Source organism: Chaetodon trifascialis, chromosome 21 (assembly GCF_039877785.1).
Source record: "Chaetodon trifascialis isolate fChaTrf1 chromosome 21, fChaTrf1.hap1, whole genome shotgun sequence".
NCBI lineage: Eukaryota > Metazoa > Chordata > Actinopteri > Chaetodontiformes > Chaetodontidae > Chaetodon > Chaetodon trifascialis.
This window is the reverse complement of record NC_092076.1, coordinates 3445741-3466666: the sequence shown is the minus strand read 5'-3', so window position 1 is coordinate 3466666 and position 20926 is coordinate 3445741. Positions and strand designations below refer to the sequence as shown.

The window sequence follows — 20926 nt, the reverse complement described above, 5'->3', positions numbered from 1 at the left end:
TCGCTTCATTTCAGTCGAGAACATTCCACCTTTTTACGTCTAATGCACCGTCCACGCGTGAAAGAAAGCTTATTTCCAACATCCAATGGCAGTCATCATGAGTGTACTGTGGAAGATTGCTATGATGCAGAAGGAAACTGCCCTTTCTGTGCATGCTAATTCAATGGACGTAGCCTCCGCGGGTTTTCACTTACTCTCTGTTATCTGTCCTCTCTCCGCACGCTTAGATGGGCGCAAGCGGGGCTGCACGTCCACACTGTCCTTCGTCTCTTCTGTGAGTCGACGTCTGTTTTGACAGAAACAGGTAAATCCAAATTTCAAAAGATGACACTTGGTCCCATATAACAAAAAGAGATAACCCGAATGTGATGGGTACCATTCCCTGGAGTCGGTGAAACCTTCCATGGGGATGGCTGGCCCTCCTGTCTTCAGTGGTATTTCATTTCAACCAAGTGATAGCACTGAGGGTGGGTGTGTGTGTGTGTGTGTGTGTGTGTGTGTGTGTGTGTTTGTGTGTGTATGCTGTGAGTGTTTTATCTTTCCATGACTACAGGTGTGCACCTATGCAAAAGTTATGCACATTTGTGTGTTAATCTAGACATGCGCCAACTTGAATGGTGTATGTCTGTGTGTAGGCTGTGGGCAGCTGCCCTGTGTCCACAGAGGTGAGGTAGTGCCTGACACCACAGGGGCAGTATGGCTGCCCCAGCCTGGGGGTGTGTCCACTTTGAGGTAAATGGTAGCCGACTTGGCATTTGCCTGCTCTCAGTGATGCCCATGGTAAAAAAAAGGCAAATGTGTATGGAAGCCTGGAGGGGCCACACTGAGCTGAGTCCGTGAGGAGGGGACTCTGAACAAACCCTGCAGGTTAGGGCTGTATATCAGCACTGCTGTGCAGCGCATACAGTAAAATGAGGCATTCACGTTACTTTGAGGTGATGTGTGTTTTCATGTTTATGTGTTTGTGTGTGAGAGAGACATAGATATATATATATATATATATATACTGTATATAGAGAGAGGTGTGTGTGTGTAAGACGAGCTTTGCTGTCTCGTTGGTGGTTGCTGCTATTCAAAACCTCCTCGGCGGCTCCACGTGGGACATTTACTTCTGAGCCCTGGCTCTGAATCTACAGTCCACCTATTAAAATCTAGTTTCTCTCTATCTCTGCTCCTCCCATCTCTCCTCTTTCAAGTAACTCTCTTCCTCGTCTCCCATCGTTCTTTCTTTCCTTTGCAGTAAGTCCTTGGGGAGAGAGGGGCTTAATTGTCATTCATAAGACGGCACACTGCTGGCACAAGCAGCACGGGCAATGACAAGGCAAGTCTGCTCATGTGTTTGTGTTTGTGTCTGTGTGTGTGTGTGTGTGTGTGTGTGTGTGTGCACTGTATGTCACAGGAGCCGGTCCAATGACACAAATGAAGGTAGATATGGAGCTATGGTCTGCATGTTTTCCAAAGGTAGACAACACAATTTCATAAAACTGGAGTAGCCTTGTATAAATATAGCACCGGTTTCACTGGGATCTAAGAAGAAGAAGCTCCAAAAACAGCTGTAACGGCTCAGATTGAGTTGAGGAGTTGATAATGAACTAGGTCTGGTAGCTCTGCTTTACTACAGCCATTATTCACCGGAGCAATGCTAGAAGCATCTGCTGAAATTTCAACGTGCAGTGTTTGCTGATTGTGTGTTCCTGCATGACTGAGAGCATTAATACGTCACTGATGTCCATATTTTCTCAATTACTGCAGTAATTCAGAAGTAATACTGAGAGGTGCTGGCCAGCACGAGAGCTGGAAACATGGGCTTCAAAACGTGTAAATCTGTGACCGCTAAAAAGAACCAGAGAGGGGGAACAGACCCCTGCAAAGAGCGCTGCTCTGAAGAACTGAGGTGGAACAGGCTGTGGCTGTGTGTGTGTGTGTGTGTGTGTGTGTGTGCGTGGTGTGTGTATTGTGTGTATCTGTGTTCGTGTCTTGGCAAATGGCTACAACTCTTACTAGATAAGACATCATGCTTAGACAGAAGGGCCCCCATACGGATTTTTAAAGAGGGGTGAGTAAAAGGAGGAGAAAGAGGTGGAGGAGAGGGTGTTCAAAAAACAAAATCCTCTGTTTGCTCGACTCTCCTGTTGCTGGTGTGTTGTTGCTGTTACCGTTGGTTCCAGTTTTTAAACCACAGACTGTAAATGCGATGTCGGAGGAATGCAGATTCCCGCAGAGAGGACTCTCCCTCCAGCCTTCCCCTAGAAAAATGATGGCCCTTCCCATCTCCCAGTTTGCCCCAACTTCCTCTTCCCTTTGCGTGGTGGCAGCTTCGTTTCACACCTCCTGGTCCTCGAAGACCTCCAGGAAGAGCGGAGGGAAGAGTTCGTTGGGACACTCCACCTTCATGTGAAGGAAGCGGCTGGCGTGGCACGCCCCGATCATACGCAGGTCCGTCACCTTCATCAGGAGCTTCGGCCAGAAGTGGGGAATGTTGTGCTTGCGGTAGTTGATGTAGTGCTCAAACGCCAGCAGGTAGGTCTCCTGGCACTTCTCGATCTTGTCCATGCAGGTCAGTCCAGAGCGGTCTGGTGACAGGAAGGAAGGAGGGAGGGAAATGTAGGAGGACGAGGAAAATGAGCAAAGGACGGAGGGAACGGGGGAAGGAGGAAGAGAGAGGAAGAAGAGAGGAAGAGCATTTGAGAATGAGTGACTGATCATCATCACAGTGTAATTAGGACTAAATGTCAACATCCTGGCAGGAAGCTCAGTGAAGCCTTTCATGTGTTACTACAGACAGCGACCACTGTGGAGCACTGCGCGAGCCCCCACGACAAGCTGGGACACGGCAGCATTTTCTAAATACCAAATATTTCAGTCTATTATCAAATCTGTTCAGCTTTCATCGTTTCTTCATTAACAAATGTTACACGTGTTCTAAATGATTCATTATAGAGGATTTAACACAGATCTGAGATCAGTTTGTGACAGCTGAAACACTATTTCTGATGTTCACACAACAACCTAAAAATCCCTGATGGCACCAGAAAGTGTCACAGCGAAACTCTCGCACGCCTGCTAACAGCCAGTCAGCTAGCTCGTTAGCTCATTTGCTAACAGGAAAATAAGTTCAGGCCGCTTTTTCAAAGGAGGCATTTGTACCATCGACTCTAATAACTGTCAGTTTTTACTTCTGCACAGGCGGTTAAATAACAGTGAAGGGTGCTAAGCTAAAAAGCTACGATAGCTTCCTCCATTTGGACTCAAAGATGATGTTAACTAAAAGTATTGTGTTAAATTACTGAAATGACAAAGATATTATGATTAGTTCATTACAAATCTGACTAGCTATTAAATAGAAATTAATCTTGATTCATTCTTAATTTTTGCACATCTGATCGAGTATTTTTTTCTTATTTTCTAATCGCTGGAGAATTATTACTCTGACTCTTTATCCAGGAAGGATTCTACACGTCTTCTCTTTATTCGCATCACTTCAAAGCACTCAGCACATTATGTGACATGTGTCCTAAAACCAAAATGTGTGAGAGTTTGAACAATGAGCGAACCAGGAATGAAGGCTTTTAATCGCATTTAGTACGAGGTTCAGATTTCCTCCCTTCAACGCTGAATATGAGAGTGGACTTTTATCTCCTCGCCATGATTACATTTTGATTCACAGTATATACTGTGCAAAGCAGGGTAATGAGCAGGAATGTGGACTATGTGGTGGAAGCATGTCGCATGTCGGCTGAAAATTGACATTCACATTGCATTAAGCTCGTTTCCAGTGTCACATGCAGTGCAGAACGAAGGCATCGTGACGCAGCTTTAAGTTTCAGAGAAGGAGTTCTGAAATCAACAAGCACCTGAGCTCATGAGCAGCACGGCCTGCAGCAGCGCCACCTCCGTGTCGTCCAGGTTGAACTGCGCCAGACTCTTGCCCAGATCGAAGATGGCGTCCGACACGACGCCCAGCCCGCCGTTCTTCAGCTGCTCCCGCTTCACGGCCATCTCCCCGCTCAGCGTCAGCGTCTCGCTCTCTGGGTCGTAGCGCATGGCGGCTCGCAGCGACATGATCTCCATGCAGCAGCCCTTCAACAGGATGATCTGGTCTTCACAAGGTAGCTGGTGGAAAGAAAGGGTCTTAGTGTTTAACGCAAGGGTATTTATCTCTTAGCTACTAGCATTTCTTCAGTTTTAGACAAAATTATTGCACATTGTGTCTGATTCTTGTACTCTAATTTTAGTAATTTAACAGAAATCCAATCAAAACGAGCAAATGTTGCTTAAATTTTTGAAAAATCAGTAAAATAAAAACAGTCACAAAGCAAACTTAAGGAATAAATAGATATTAAAATACGCTGAAAACAAAAAAACACTTTTATTTCCGGTAGATTTTGCGTTCCTTAAGCAGCAGTTTGTAATATTAATGTTGACAAGCAGAAAATATTTCCTTCTATCTTATCATTCATGTGGATGTTTAGAGTTTTTAGAGTTTTCTCCGTTCAGGTCGTTTCAGACATAATCATTTTCCACAAAAGCCAAAATGAGACGTGTCCTCAAAACAGCACTCACACGATCCCTCCAGAGAGAAAGAATAACGCTCTTCTATTCATCAACGGAACATCTGCCATTTTCACACTCGACTTTTCCTGAGACGGATGTCTAAAATCAGGCGACTCTGCAGCGTTATGATGACGACTGGGGGCTGAAAATGACGCATTCAACGCTGTATCTTACAGCAAAGACTTGAGATATTCCTCCTCCTTTATTTTTCGGTGAACTTGTCAGCGCTCGCCCGCTTCATCACACTGTAAACACGACTCAGGGAAAAAAAATGTCTCAGTTTTCACATATTTGGAGAAGCAGCTCCTGACGCCAAACCTTAAAAAGATAATTCCACTTTATTACAACCCAGCGGATCAGCTGACTGTTTACTGGAACGTTGGACTTCTGTTTTAGTCGCGCTGCCATATTCGGTAAAAGCAAACGCTGAGAGGGAGGAATCGGAAGCGGAGAGAGGCGCAGAGGAAGTGACAGGAGGGAAACGTGAAAGGAGGCAGACATGTTTTTCCACTGATGAACACAGATTATGACTAATACACGCTGATTTACATGCATATTAGAATCTCTGGGTTGAAACCCGTTTGATTAAACCTACTGACTCTGATGTGCTGAATTAAATCTCACCTTAATGTTAGCTTGTTTCTTGTGTGGCTGCTCTTGACTGCTGAGTGCATTAATTGGCATTCATTGGCTTGATCTGTCTTGTAAATTTGCACCTGGGAGGTATGCTTAATTTTTAGAGGCTTTGTCTCACCGCAGTGAGCAGACCTCATGTAGGCGAAGCTCTGCCTCCACCTCTGTCATCACATTAAAAAGGCTTCTTTCATAATATAATCTATTATTTTGTGACTAACAGATAACACATTAAACAGGACTGATTATCTGCGTCTGGAATACTAAAACTCTGTGTCCTTATCTGCCACTGTTCAGTTTCCTCATCTCTAAAATTAACAGAATATCCAGCAGCAGACGACCCTGCTTTCAAAAGTAAAAAAACAGAAGAGTAATGGATTACAGTTACAACCTTTACTCTCCTGTAACTCATTACAGACACGCAGCTATTCATTCTTTCTAACACACACACACACACACACATACACACACACTGCAGCTGTCCCTCTAGACAGTAACTCAGCACTGTGATAATTAGCCAATCACACAAGGTCTCATTACAAGCAGCACAGACAAAAAACATGATTATATGTTGCTAATTAAGGCGGAGCAGACAGGAGCCGAAGTGCTCCTCTGATTGTCATCACGAACAAAAGCTGCTCCTGGGTTTATTTTCCGAGCCAGACAAACATTGTGAGCAAAGTGTGAACGATCAGCATATTAACCTGCGCCTTGTATTTTTCTATTAAACGACACAAAGACTGAGAGAGACGGAGCGCGTCGTTAGCCTGTAAACAGTGGTCATAACTCAGGCAGACGAACTCACAGACAAATTCACCTCTTAAATCACACATTTGCTCAGCGAACACGCGGCGGCGTCTGCTGCGTGCGGGAGGTCTTTGTCGCTGTCAGACTCCCGCGCTCGCCCTCTGATCCTCCACACCGTTAAGCAGCACTCACCTCGGAGAACATGGGCAGTTTTTTGGCAAAGTCGACGACACGGGTGATGGCAGGAGTGATGATCTTGGTGAACTCGCTGAAGGCCTCCAGGTCCACCTTGTCTCCGTCTGACGTGGGCGCCACCGGGGACTGGCCGATTTTCTCTGGCTACGTGGAGATATAAACACAGGCGGGTGATTAGAGCACAGTTGAACCTCACATTGGACACGAGCAAAGGAGTCAGTCAAATGTCAAGAAAAGCCCAAAACCAACAATGAACTGATAAAAAATATTCTATGAATGCTCCACTGTAGCCCAAAATCTGTTCCTTCATCACAGCTACTACAGTTGATTTTGAGTCAAAGACTGCTGTAAAAACTCACTCACAGCAAATGTGTATTAATCTGCAGCTGAAAATAGTCCCCGACAAATGTGCTCTTTCCTCCTGTTTGAGTTATGTGCGCAAAAAAGTACAGCGCCCACCTGTTTTAGATTACTGAGCCGTTTTAAGCATTAATGTCTTCAGTCGGTGTGTATAAGCTTGGTGCTGAGAGCCACAGCGAGGGATGGAAGATGTAAATTATTCAAGCGCGGACTAACACGTTGGTTTTGGTCTTTTCAGGGGATTTGTTGACAATAAGGAAAATTCGGAGTACTTGCAGCCTTATCATTTAAATAGAACATGAATGTGAATATGCCGTGACAGAAGAGGAGAGCGCCTTTGAGCCGAAACACGAGAAGAAAAAGAGGAGAACAAAGATGTGATGGGGCAATGATGGGGCACAAAAAAATAAGAGAAGATTATAGAGGAATCGATAAGAGTGGTGTCGGGCTTAAAGTAAAATATGGCAGAGGAAACAACAGTTTTAAATGGTTTTAGAGCCTTTTTGCTCCTCTCTACAAAGTGCCCACTTGCCTCAGGAGATAAATTAGAACCAATTACTCAGATAAGGACAGCAGATCGTGCTCTGTGAAGGCAGAGGGACACGTCACCCGACAGACACTGGTAACTCAGAGGAGGACGGCAGCGGGGAAACTGCACATCAGTAATACAGATGTTTACAGAGCTGTGTGAATCGAGGCTGTGACTATGAAAAATACTGTTTCACGCTCGACTGACTAAAGCGAGTGTCAGGGCCAAAGTCATTTATTCAGACTGGGCTTCAACAATAAATGGGATGAGATAAAAGTATTGAAATAATCACCTCCCACAAGGAACCATCCATCATGATCCAGAGGGAGAAGGATTGCATAAATCAGCGTGAACTTAGCCAATCCTCCGCTGAGAGCTGAGCAATTATGGGAGATTTAAATAATGGTAATAATATCTTTGATGGACTGCAACGCTTGTCGTGCGAGAGCCAAAACAAAGCATTGGTTTCACTGGTGGAGGTCAGTGGCATTTTTTATTTCAGAGTTGACGAAATGTCTCTCCGGAGAGACGGCGAGGCTGAACGGACGCCACAAACGCAAGACAAAGGTTCAGATACGTGTCACAGCTGACACTATGACAGAAACAAACCTCCAGCTCAGATCTGCTAGCTGGGTCGCTTTAACCAGTGAAACGTGTTCTCTCTCTTACCCCCAGTGACGCTGAGCCATGAGGGCACGAACTGAAAAACTGCATTGGAAAGAATTTAACGGCAGCATGTCTTCACAGAAGCTCGCCATGATCCACCGGCGTCATCATCAACACAAGCTTTTAGAGGAGCTGCTCAGAAACTGCTCGCAGAGAAGTCTGTGGATTATCTGCATTCATGGGGACAGATGTTGCGGCGAACAAAATTCCACTCGCTTGCATTGAACTGACGTGGCGGCACAGATCTCAGACAGATATCTGAAAACCTGGCCAAGAAAGAACAAAACCATCTGCATGGCAACATACCATGAGGGCCCTGCTGTTTGTAACGTGGCTGAAATGACACTTTAAATACACGATTACAAACCACCCTGAAGAGAGTTCAACCGTTGAAACTACAAGTGCTGCCGGAGCTCTGATGCTTCCACAGTTCACTGACTGCACAGAGAAGGACGGGAACGTGTGATTGTGCTGTGCACGGGTGTAAATCAGGCCTGTGGGGCTTCATATGGACTAATGTGATTTTTCTGCAACTGTTAATGTTTGTTCATTAACTGCATGGCCATCTGGGTGGCACTGAGGGAAAACACTTGGCTGCAGCAGAACCGCAGAGCTGGAGAGGGTTTTGTCTTCGGCGTCCCAAAAGAGGCACAAGATATTTGGACTTTGACATGAATCCTGGTACGCAGTGGGAAACGGCTGAGAGGAGAAAAGGGGGGAGAAACTTTTTACTGCAGTCTCATCAGTTATGTGGTGAGCCTCAACTCTTGACCTTTTATCAGATGGATTAGAGCTGGAAAGTTTGTTCCAGTGGAGCCGGAGAAGAGAAATGAGATCCAATACGTTTTAATCTGGCTGATGGATGGTTTTGCCACGGTGCTGTGAATCGTACGCCTGGTTCATGCTTTATGTGATTAAGACACATTTTTAATTAATAAAGTTACTGTATTTTGGGTGTTTAGCACAAAACATTGTTCAGCAGCTTGTTGTGAGGAAACTACGGTTCTTCCTGTCCCATAACGTACAATGTTCAATACTGTAAAGTGATATCGGGGGATCGACTGAGACGTCTGAACCTCAGCATGCACTGATATTAATCATCTGGAAATAATATGTTCAAACACCCTGCTCAGAACAGTGCACTGAGTGAAAGGTGATCGGATCCCCTCAGAGCTGCAGCTCTGCAGGTAAGCAGCTAAAAAATGCTGATGTTTTCGAACATCTACCTCTGGATGCCTGCGTTCAACCAAAACCACATGTCCCCGTGCAGACAGCTGAGCAGAACGTTTCAAAGCGGCCGGCTGAGCTGTCCAATTCGCCCGATGTCGCCGAGTCCAACAGCAAATGACTTCAGATAAAGTTAATGAGTTCACAACCTACTGAAAACAGGAGATCTGTGTGATTCGAAAGGCTGCCAGCAGGGTTCATGCTTCACTTGGCCTGGAAAACCAAATAAAAGACCTGGAGCGTAAAGTGTGGCCTGACCTTTATGAGCAAGACAGTGGGAACTAATGAATAATTACAAAGCATTCTGCGTATGAGTAAATATGAGTGAATGAACAATTCATACTTGATGATTTGAGGAAATGTATTCCTCTGAGAAAATGTTATGTACATGTGCATATTTTGGATTTTTTTAATCATTCATATTATTTTTAGTATCTATCCATCGCACACAGCGTGCTGTAGTTTCTTATTTTAGAGGCTTGTTGCGTTAAAAACATGCTAATCCCCAAGAATTTTCACGAATTTCTTTAATAAAAAAGGCTCTCGAATGATTAGAGGACAACACGTACACACAGCTGTGTGAACTGAATCTCTTGTAAAAGCTATTTCCAGATGCCTGACCACAGAGTGTGAGAGAGAACACTGTGTGACTGTAACTCAAACAGTGTGTGTGTGTGTGTGTGTGTGTGTGTGTGTGTGTGTGTGTGTGTGTGTGTGTGTGTGTGTGTGTGTGTGTGTGTGTGTAGGCTCGGTTGCACTCGGCCAAATAATACAGTGGGCACGACACAGGAGTGAAGCAGGTTTCAGTGCTGTGCTGCTGTTGGTCTAAACGGAACAAACTGCAGTCGCTGCTGATCAGGTTCGCTCAGTCGTCTCCGGCTGACAGTTTCAACTGGACGCTTGCAGAGAATGTGTCACGTCATGAGACAGAAATAAATGTCCAACCTGATGGTGGAGAGACTCGAGTGTTCTGCCCGCGTCTGAGTCTAATCTATGTATTTAACTGTGATGTTTTACTGTTTGCATGGACAACAGTTGTTGCATTCTCTCAACACTTGCAGTTAAAAAAAATCTTCCTAACTGAGGAAGAGCACGAAGAGCCGCCTTCATCGACTGCACTTATTTTATTAATGAATGTATGCAAATGACCGTTTTTCCTTAACCAGGAGAACCAGCTGAAGTCTGACATATTTAAATCCTTACATCATCCTGTCCGGGGAGAATAATTCGATATGAAAGCATTCTGGCTCGACGGGCTGTTTTCCCCGGCTGCTTCTCTGATGTCTGCCATCTCTCTCGCTCCTCTCCGAATTCGCGGAATTAAGAGTTTATTTCCACCAAACCAGAGTTGGTGGTGCTTGTTGGAACAGCGGACCAAGAGGGTTTTAGAGAGTTTATTTTGTTTCTGTTCAGATTGAATGAAGTGATAAAGTTACTCCTTCTGTAAATGGAGTCTTGTGGCTTTGGCAGGAGTCATTCAGCGCCTGTTTCTGGTTAAATAAAAAGGATCTAACTCTTCGACAACAAGGGATCCTTTCCATGCTGTTGTCATACGCTCCGAATAACAATCTGAGCCTGTCAGTGGCGAAAACAAGCACTTAGTGGAGCAGTTTCAAAAAAATGTTGTCTCCCATTAGTCACTTGGACACAAACACACATGAAGATAGGGTCCATAAAGTCGGGACGCTGAAATCTTCCAGGACACGGTGCAAAGCTCCACACATTTCAGCGGCATTTAAAATGTGATCTGGTCATTAAACGATGTGATTAATGATTTGTAATGGCTCTTAGATATATGCGATATTTTGTGAGACAATGTTAGACTTTGTAGATTAAACTTTGACTGTTCTCCGAGCGTTTTCTTACTTTTAGACTAGTCGACTCGGCTGAGTTAGACTCGCTCAACAACGTTGATCTGAGCAAATTTGAGACACTTTATCTGCATTTCTTTGCTTCTCGGCTCCATCTTTCTTCTCCCCTTTGCCAAAAGACTGCGGTCCTTTGCTTGACTTGATGCTGAGCTTTGCTGTAATCACTGCATCATTCACCAAAGTCACCCTTGACTAAGTAGTCACTTGAGAGCTAAAGTACGGTGTGCGTATGAGGAGCGGTGTCACTGCTGCCCTTTCATAGCTGCCGTCCCCACAGAACTGAAAAGGCTCATCCTGGTCGGCTTAGCATGTAAATTTAGATATTCAGGGTTCGGCGGCTACAGCCTCCAGAGCCCCGTTAGTGGGTGAAGCCTGTGTGAAATAGAACTATTTATCCTCTGAGATAAACCGAGCTCAGGGCTTATACACAGTATTTCAAAGTGGCATGGGTTACTGTGCTAATCAGTGTTTTAAATCCTCTAGAGACGGGCTTCCTACAACTTACTCTAGGTTAAATACAGTAAAACAATATGCTTCTTCATACTAACCCAAGCCTACGCGCTCCAATTTCTAATCCTACATGTGTGTCTCGAGTCATGTGGAAGTGAGGACCGGCGATAATGATCTACTTCACACAAAAACAAACCAGGCTTCAAATTCATCTTTTCTCTTCAAGGAAATTCTTACACTTCTTCTCCGCTTGAAGCTTCATACGTCCTCACCTACGCTATCCCCACATGGCCCCCTTCCCATCACACCGGGCCACATCCTTCTTGTTGCCTAGCAACTCCCTCCACAATACTTGCATTACGCCACAAGTGCTTTCAACCCCTGTCCAGATGAACCCCTACACCCCACCTCCACATTTCTCACATCTAACACCCACCTACACCTCACAGATACTTGCTTTTTAAATGAAGCCCCTCGAGTTGGCCGTGAGCTCTGGTTGAAGGCTGCTGTGAAATTGTTAATGAGTGCTTAAAACTGGGTAAGAGCCTCAGATAATCCCGGGCCAAAGCATGAGGTCAGCATCTGTCTGTGTGAGACAGAGGAGGACCGATACCAGGCAGGGACTCCCTGACAGGGCTGTCCAGGATAAATCTGAACACGAGCAGCAGGAAGACAGTTTGAGAGAGAGAAGCTCTGACTGCCAGCATGCCTGCCAACATGCAGATGAGTGCTCATGACTGAGGATTTGCGCTGGCTGAGATAAGGAGGAAGCTCACAGAAAACAGACGGGAAAAAACAGAGAGAAAGTAAGTGTAGTCACTGAGGGACAGCGAGAGAGGAAACAAAGAACTGAAGACGGCAAAGAGATTAAAGCAAAAAAAAAAAAAGGAGTCGAGGTGTGAATGAAAACTATGAAGGGAATTAGGACTGGTTAAGAGCCCAGAAGGATTAGGATGAATAAACCCCCCAAATGCTGGAGAGAACTGAGGAATAAAGACACAGACAGAGAGAGACAGAAACAGAAAGAGACAGCAGGGAACACAGAGTGATAAAGTCATAAAGAGCTGCTCTGACAGTCGGGCATGTGAGGAATCAGCTCACCCAGATAAAATGAAACTCCATCATTTCTGATTTTAGCACGCGTGTTTGAGTCAGGACGTAATCCATACTGTCCTGCTGTTTAGCTCTGATGGGTTTAAAGCAGAAAAATGGAAGCACAAACACCACAGCAGTTTACAGTTTGAAATGACTCCTGTGCAGGTGCTTGTTGAGTGTTTTCACACTAAAAAATGGGAAAACTGAAAGTCAACTCATCCTGAGTGCTTGAACAAACTGTTACTGCTGTTCTGTAAAACAGGGACATGCAGAATAAACTTCATGCCACGTTTGTTAAATCCTCTCATCTCTTTTTGTCTGTGCGAGCATCTTATTAAACCCCATATTTTTTATAGTTTATATAGCTTATTGCTCAGTGGCACCCTCTAGTGGCCATTATAACTACGAATGGAGGAAAAGAGGAAGTCAAGTGACGAAGTATAAAGAGAAGCAAAGTCGGTGTAGAACTTTCACCCGGCAGACCGTTGTTCGTGTTCAACGCTGTTCAAGAAGCCAAAAGTCAACTCTGACTTCTTTAAACGTACGTTACGTTCTTAACTTACATTATGTACGTGAGTAACTTACGTAAAAAAGTTATGTAACAAAGGTGCTTATTTTAACAGAAACCATTTCCTGAACTAACCTAAACCAACAGCAACTGTTTCACAATGTTAAGCAGTAGTTACTGGATGTAACTCCAGTTCTACGAGTATGTACGCCTTTCACTCGTACTCTCCAGTGGTCATATACATCATTTTGGGAGTAACTGGCAAACGACCTATTCTGTTGTTTACATATGAGGATGTTCTGGTCGTATGTCAAGAACGTAAATGATCACTGAGATTTGTTACAGCTCGGATCTTATTTTCTTAGTTCTGGCGAGGGTTTCTGCCAGGTGTGATAATGTTGTACACGCCAGATTAATAGCCCAGATCTGGGAGTTACAGGATAAGAAACATGCACAGTTGTTTGTACAGAGTTTTCTCATGCAATGAGGAATTCCAACATCATGAAATTTCACATTTTCAATTATTGTTTAACATTTTATGACCCCAAAAAAAGTGGTTTAGATGTCTGGCTAAAATGTTGGAGTGCTCCTTTAAAATTCAACGTTCAAACTAGGACTGCTTTCTGTAGACATGCTGCATTTGATGGGTCATTTTCTGGCTCACTACATCTCTCCACCTCTTCTTACCAGGAATTTGCGCTTCTGTTTCCACTGGGCGCCCTGAGCGTTGGTGTGGCGGTGGGCCTCCGTCACCAGGTGGATCAGGTCCCACTCGTCTCCGGTGGGCTCTGGACGGTTCTGGAGAGTTTTCACCATTTCTTCCTTCTTGCGTCGCTCCCTGTTCTCCTCAATCAGGCGCCGTTTAGCCACCCGCTTTGAGTCATCCAGCACCACTGGGAGGAGATGATGGAAGAGGAGGAAAAAGACCATTAAAAAGAGAGAGCACCAGCGAAAACAAAGCAAACTGATGTCATTAGTTTGCCTGTTGCAGAAAGTTTAATCATAAAGTTTCTATAGTTACCTCACATCATTACCGCTGCACCACCACATCTGAGATGTGTAATTTTAAAATCATCATTCATTAAAAGCAGCAAAAAGCGAGACATATGACTGCATTAAGGTACGTTCTCTTTGTCCTCTATTTTTTCTATCTCCTAGTGTGAGCTCATTTGTCTGTTTGGTGCATAAATACGAAGGTGCAACACTCACAGTCCATGGCCATGCCCACTGCAATGCACTTCTTGAAGCGGCACAGCTGACACTGGTTGCGGGTAATCTTGTCGATGATGCAGCAGCCATCGTACTTACAGGAGTAGGAGGGGTGGAGGTTCTTTTGAATGGTCCTACGGAAGAAACCCTGGAGACACACAGTGAGGGAGAGGTGGATGAATGGATGGTTTGTCGACAAAGGAAAGGAATGCAGAGAGAGGGGGACATATAAAGAAGATAAAAGGGCAAGGTGAAAGTGAGAGGGGGTATGAGAGCAACGACAGGAGACAAAGTGAAAGGAGTGACAAGAAGGAATAAAAAACATGGAGTCTACGGCAGCACAGGGAGACATTTTCTCCAACAGAAACAAGAGTCTTAATCTAAAACTTGTTCTAATTTGGTCTGAACCTGACTGCCATTGTCAGAGCTGTTAGCACCCAAGCATTGTAAATGCATGAAGGCATTAGTGTAGGAGTGAGATGAACAAACTGTGGTTGGAAACAATAAGCCTCAGTCTGACAACTGTAATATGAAATTAAACTTATTATTCTGCTGAGAGAAGAAATCTCTGCATTACTGGCACACATGTATTGATAAGTCAAATTATTAGCATGATGTCTTTAATTGACGGCCCGATCAATCATATGTCAAATGCGTCATTGCCCACTAAGCTTAACCAGAGTCCCTTCAGCGGCGCCTCAGATATCACATGTTACTGAAGAGCAAACATGAGGAGAAGGAACAGAAGCAGGCCGATCACACGGCTGACTGACAGCCAGGAAGACAAAGACAGAGAGCTGACGTGACAGACTGACAGGTTTTCAACAAACATGTCGACGGATCATCTTTGTGTGGTTGTACGTAACGAGTCTGCGACCTTGGGAGGCGTTCGTGCACATGTTGTCACTCACTTTGACTGTTTGAGAGAGAGTGTGTGAGAGTGTGTGTGTGTGTGTGTGTGTGTGTGTGTGTGTGTGTGTGTGTGCAGAAGGCCTCATACCAGGTTTTCTGATATTATGTGTCTAAAATTGGTGTTGTGTATTACTCATGTTGTGAAGACATTTATCTGTTTAGACAGCCACATTGCTTCCTAATGTGGACATAATGCAAAGCCTCATAATGCAAACCACTAAAACTCAGGGTGAAGACTTGGGTAAAGGTTTGGGTTAGGGTGAGGAAATGAATGCATGATGAGGTGTGGTGTGTGTGTGTGTGTGTGTGTGTGTATGTGTGTGTGTGTGTGTGTGTGTGTGTGTGTGTGTGTGTGTGTGTGTGTGTGTGTGTGTGTGTGTGTGTGTGTGTGTGTGCGTGCGAGTACCTTGCAGCCCTCGCAGGTAATGCAGCGGTAGTGGTAACCTGTGGCCTTGTCGCCACACACCACACATGGCTCATCCTTTTCGAGGTAGCTGGGGATGTACCCTGAGAGAGAAGCAGAGGCAAAGTGAGATGACATCATTCCAGATTTCCCTCAAGCCTCCTGCGTCTATTACACCAACACTGACATCCGATCAGTCTCACAGGACAGCTGCTTCGGAACAACAGCACCCAACACCACTGCAGCAGATCTGGAGACAGCTAGAAGAACGAGCTGATGAATAAGAACTCTCTCCGGTCATTTTCAGTGGTTTACGTGACTGTATTCATTTTCTTGGGCCAAGAAGAAGCTTCCAGATAACATGCATTATGTGAATTTTCTGAAGTAGGACAGAAAAAGAGTATATAGTGAGCTTGAGGTGGTTCCCTTTTCTTTGTATCTTGCAGGTGCATGAGGACGTGGGCGCCATGATGCACATTCTTGCTGATGGTTTCGCAATATTCTGCTGAACAACAGTAGGTGGCAGTAATGTGGCAAGAAATGTCATCAGCAGAGGCAGTGAAGAAGACTGCTGGCAAATGCATGATTTCAAATACTCTAAAAATCGGCCCACAAGGAGGAAAATGCTTTCAACACATTTGTCAGACACCGAGGATTCACACAATTTGCTCTGGGTGAGAAACACTGAATGCAAACACAAGTTTTGCTTGTTTACGAGAGAAAGCCAGACGGCACCTTTAAAGCTCCACAGCTCCTACAACTTATACAATAACAGACCATTCAGAAATATTCCTGACATGTAATAAACTCCCACACAAAGGCTCCGTGTGGCATCACTGCTCACAAACATCCATCAGATCAATTTGGTGACAACATTACAAACTGAGTCTTTAACGCTATTATATTTGATTTTACAGTTTCATTTGGTTCAAGTGTACAGGTTACATAGGCTTCAGTGATTTCTCTCTCTCTCTGTGTACTCCTCTTCCTCGCTCTGCAGCCTTTCTTCTGCACTAAACTCGGGAATAGGACGCTCTGTTCTTTTTCCATACTGCCTGCAAGACCAGTGAGACTGAGCGAGGGAGCGCAGAGACACAGGAAATAGCAGATTTCTAGCCATTTCATGTGATATACAGCTCATAAACTGGGAGGGGGAGGAGATGGTACACTGCAAGACACAAATAAATACACAAATGTGGGTATCTGAGTCACACACACACACATGCACACACACACACACAGCTACTGGCAGAGCTTTACACTGCACATACACGCTCTTATGACATATATACTTGTGTGTGTATACCAAGGCGTGGCGAGAGCTGTGACTGGCAGTGTCAGTTGGGCTCTGCCTTTTGGCTTTGTTACAGATTTTAGAGGAGGAGGGGGAGGGCAACAAGAGGATGGTGGGAAAGAGAGAAAAAAAAAAAGGAGGAGAAGGGGAGACGGGAGCGACGGGGCACAAGTGGCATTTTGGCCAAATTGGTTTTCATATACCGTTGAAGAGCTTTCTGCTGATAAGAAAAATCCATTTGGAATCTAAATATTAATTTAGATGGAGAGAAAGAAGCAAAGCGCTCGAGTGAAAACTAGTGTGTAATATGGAGAAGAAAGAAAAGGAGTGAAACTGAATCCTTCAGAGGGGTGAAAAGAAAACAGTGAGACCAGAAGACAACAGGAAAATAATCCAAACTAAACGAGGAGGAGAGGTGGAAAAGGGGGAGAAAGAGGGAGGAGGAGAGAAGCAGGCCAAAGGAAAGATAGGTGGGACATCAGACAGCGATCATATAGGAAAAATGTCAGCTCCAGTGTGTTGGCAGGACAAGCAGCGGCAGCCGGATCTCCGAGCCAGCCTGCTGTGGCTGTGTTTGGAAGCCAAGCCCAAAATCAATAACACTGCAGCTCTCCGCCTTTGGATACCCACCCCTCCCACAACGGGCCCTGCAATACCTCCACCGACAAACCCAGGAAAGGGAAGGAGAGGCCGAGTCAAGATAAATATTTTGTCTTCACATGTTTCCCAACATAACATCTGCCGTTCGCTTTTATCAAAGTGCGTGGGTCAGGGTGGTATGAATCAGGTCCCCGGAGGAGGATTGTTTCTCGAGGTCTTTACATGACAACAGCACGGTGAGGTGACATCTGAGACCGTAAACGCTGAGGACGACATCGGGAGACAAGAAACTATACACTAGTGTTGGAGTTGGATCGGCAGCTGTTATGTAAAATCTCGCGTGCCCACTGCTGCTGTGATTATGACTGAGAACAGACCAGGGCTGAAACTTATGTTCCATTTTCAATCAATCTATGTTTTTCTCATTAATCGATTCATTGCTGAATCGTCACGTTTCCTCATTTTGACTGAACAACAGACCAAATGATAAAGTATTTACAGTACAAATGTGTGAATCCTCACAGTGGAGGAAGTACAAAATAAACAAATTCACTAATTATTTAACCAAAAGCTGACTGTCAATACATGTTTTGCCAATAGGTGGCAGCAGAACAAGCTAAAGCAAAGCATTTAAACTTGTTTAAGCCAATGTTTTAGCAAACAGTTGCCTGTTTAGACAACCAGCAGACACAGCACAACATTAGCGTTCATTAAAATCATGTTTGTGGCCGCCTAACAAATCTAATATTCACTCTCCTTATAACTCTGCCTTGGTCTCCACCAGCTCCTGGTGCCGTTCGACTGAACCACAACAGTAAAAGCTGAGGGCTGCAAAACCAAAACAATGAACTGAACGCTCAAGGAAGAGTCAGGGGATAATTCTCTGTGGGTGTGTCACTTCACATTTCACATTAGCAGTCGATCCACTGTTTACTAAAAACACAGACTGAACAGTTCACTACCTTTTCTATCATCATTTAACATACACCTGTAGTGATTTGAAACACTCTGTGTAGCTTCCTCTCACTTTGTTAAAACAGAATGGGCTCTTTAGATTAAGGAAACTTTCATTCCAGAGCATGTGTGTGTACTAACTGTGGATCATGAGCGGTGAATGTGCCTTAACTCCTTGACTATGGCTCCACATCCGGCTGAGCGTGTTGACAGATCAGGTCGAAAACACTGGCCGATATCAATGCACGTGTTAAACAAACACTCTTCAGTGTCCTGAATCCCTGCTGAAGTGTCCAAAGTCTGTTTGAGGGTCCACCCTCCCGCAGGAAAACACTGACGTCATTACAGTGAAGGTAATTCGATCTCAGACAAGCATGCCCCTCAGGCAGACATATTGTTATACCTTCCCAGTTCAAATGAACCATGGCAGGCAGAGTATGGTACAAGACTCCAGCAGAGATGCAGAGAGGCAGGCAGCAAGCCTGCTGGGAGGGGAAACGTGAAAAGGACGAGCCTGGGAGATATATTCTAAATGCCAAATCAACCGTCCTATAGAATCAGATTTTTGAACTGCTGTTCCTCCCACTTTATCTCTTTCAATCTCTCTCCCTTCTCTTCTTCGCCGGCTTCTTTAAGCTTGGGGGATTTGGAGCTGTCACTCAAACAACATGCTGCGTCCGACAAGAGAGCAGAGGGAGCAGAATGCTTTCGTTTATTGATCACAGACGCCAAGATGTTTTATTTTTTCTCTTTGGAGGTGACAAATCGAAAGCGTAATGTGCACAAGGCAGCCATGAATCATGTACCACCAGCTTCTGTGCAGTCACTCAACTGCCTGCGCTCGCTGTGGTGAGACTGACAGCTACAATTTTCCAAAATGCATCAAACGTAGCTGAACCAAACACTGGGAAAGCGATTTTCAAAATGACTGGTTCCCCTATTCTCCAAAGGACAGGTGTGTTTCTGAAGCGGCTTAAAAACTCAGGTGGAGGCAGAGAGTCTCCTCGACAAAGCACCAGCCATCACGTACTCACCAGTCATACTCTTCACCGAACATTGGCTGTTCTTCCTCTTCCTTTTTGGGCCATTGAGCCACCTGAGAGAGAACAAAGGGGACAAAGAGAAAAGCAGAGAAATAAGTTAAGTATACGCAAACATAAAACACCTTCCTGTATCTGGATCCATCTCAGTCCGAACTGGATCGGCCGGACCACATCTGGAACAGTTCTGGCTCGCAATGTTATCGGATCTCGGCCAGGTGTGAAAGCAGCTTGGCCACGCTTGTGAAAAAAATAAAATAAAATATTGCCCAAAAATTTGAAAGGTCATCTTGTTCCATCTCCTCCTGTTACAGACATACGCTTCTTCTTCTTCTGCAGAGAACAGCAGTTTCCATAAAGCAGCACGGGAGGGGACACGCCATGTTTCCATCAGCGCCAAAATCAAGCTAATGGGAATGCTTATTAATACCAGTAAGTACAAAGGCGCCTGATTAGATGCCATGATACTCTAATTAGGTTAAAAAACAGGAGCATGGTTTGCAGCCACTTTAATTTCTCAGAGAGGAGTAATGGAGCTCCCTGGACCAATGAGCAAAGGCTTACTCATAAGCACTTTGTCAAAGAAGAAGGTTGTATAGTTGCTTTTGGCAGAAAAAGCTCTTTTCTCCGGGGCTCTGGTATACTGAATCCAAGCGGCAGGAAAGCGATTTTCGTGGGAATATAATTAATCCCAAAAAACAACTCTAATTATTAGAGTACACACAGGAAAGGCCCGCAATAGCAGACCAAGCACAAACAATCCGAATCAAGGAAAGCATCACGCATGCTCCACGAGCATGTGCACTGAGAAACACACCTGCAACCACGCTGACACATGTGAAAGGCATGTAAAGCACAGATGGGAACTGGCTGCTCTGAAGGGAATTATGAAAGCGCAGAGATGGAGAGGAGAGAGAGTTAAGTAGAGGGGGAAAAAACATTTCTGAAAAGAGAGTACGGGAGAGAGTCAGTGAGTGCTTCTTGTCAGCGCTGGATGTGTTTAGAATCCCAAGAGTTGAGCTCTCTGCTCTCAGAGAATCCTGATCGCCTGCAGCTCTCCTCCCACACCAGGGCCCTTTAATACCAGCTCCAGGAGAGGGAGCAGGACTCCATTAGCACCATAAATAAAACGCAGCGCCGCTCTGTGAAGATGCACTGCTCAGGCCTATAGGTTACATCTTCTCGGTGAGGCTGTTTAACTGTATGTTCTTTATTATGGGAGGAAGTCATCCATCTCTGCTGCTCGGCCTGATGTCTTACCTTTTGTCTCATTAATGGTTTTCTTGTGGTTGTCTGAATCAGAGCTCTGCAGAAAGCTTTATATATAAATATAAAGCTCTGAACAAGCTGTATAATACATAAAAATCCCATTAAGGCTTTTAGTTTACATGAAATTTAAGTTCTGTGACAGGGTGAAAAATCCTGTAAATCTCTGTCTCAATTCCAAACTCCACCTTTCCGCCCTCTAAATGATAGAATATAAATCCAAACAGAGCCCATTTAAATCTAAGGCGACATATAGAAACCGAATTAAATCAGGTGTACCCTCCAAACACGGACGCTGCCTCTGAAGCTCGCTCTGCTGCGCCTGCCTCTCTTGTCACAGAGAGTTTACTCTACGAGGTGAACGTGGCCGTCGTTCAGTCGATCCATTTCAACTCTGGAAAAACTACGTTTGA

General features: G+C 44.8%; 1 protein-coding gene across 3 annotated transcripts in view; it reads right to left on the bottom strand.

The window, feature by feature from the left end:
* Window positions 1-500: 500 nt before the first annotated feature.
* thrab (thyroid hormone receptor alpha b) overlaps window positions 501-20926 on the bottom strand; it is a 130661-nt gene continuing 110235 nt past the window's right edge. For all 3 annotated transcript variants that reach the window (XM_070990343.1, XM_070990344.1, XM_070990345.1), the window contains 7 exons: window positions 19242-19303; window positions 15363-15463; window positions 14045-14192; window positions 13523-13728; window positions 6127-6273; window positions 3855-4113; window positions 501-2573 (listed from right to left, as the gene is read on the bottom strand). In XM_070990343.1, coding sequence (XP_070846444.1) covers window positions 2323-2573; window positions 3855-4113; window positions 6127-6273; window positions 13523-13728; window positions 14045-14192; window positions 15363-15463; window positions 19242-19303 — 1174 coding nt within the window. In that variant the 3' untranslated portion in view covers window positions 501-2322. The remainder of the gene's footprint in view (window positions 2574-3854; window positions 4114-6126; window positions 6274-13522; window positions 13729-14044; window positions 14193-15362; window positions 15464-19241; window positions 19304-20926) is intronic.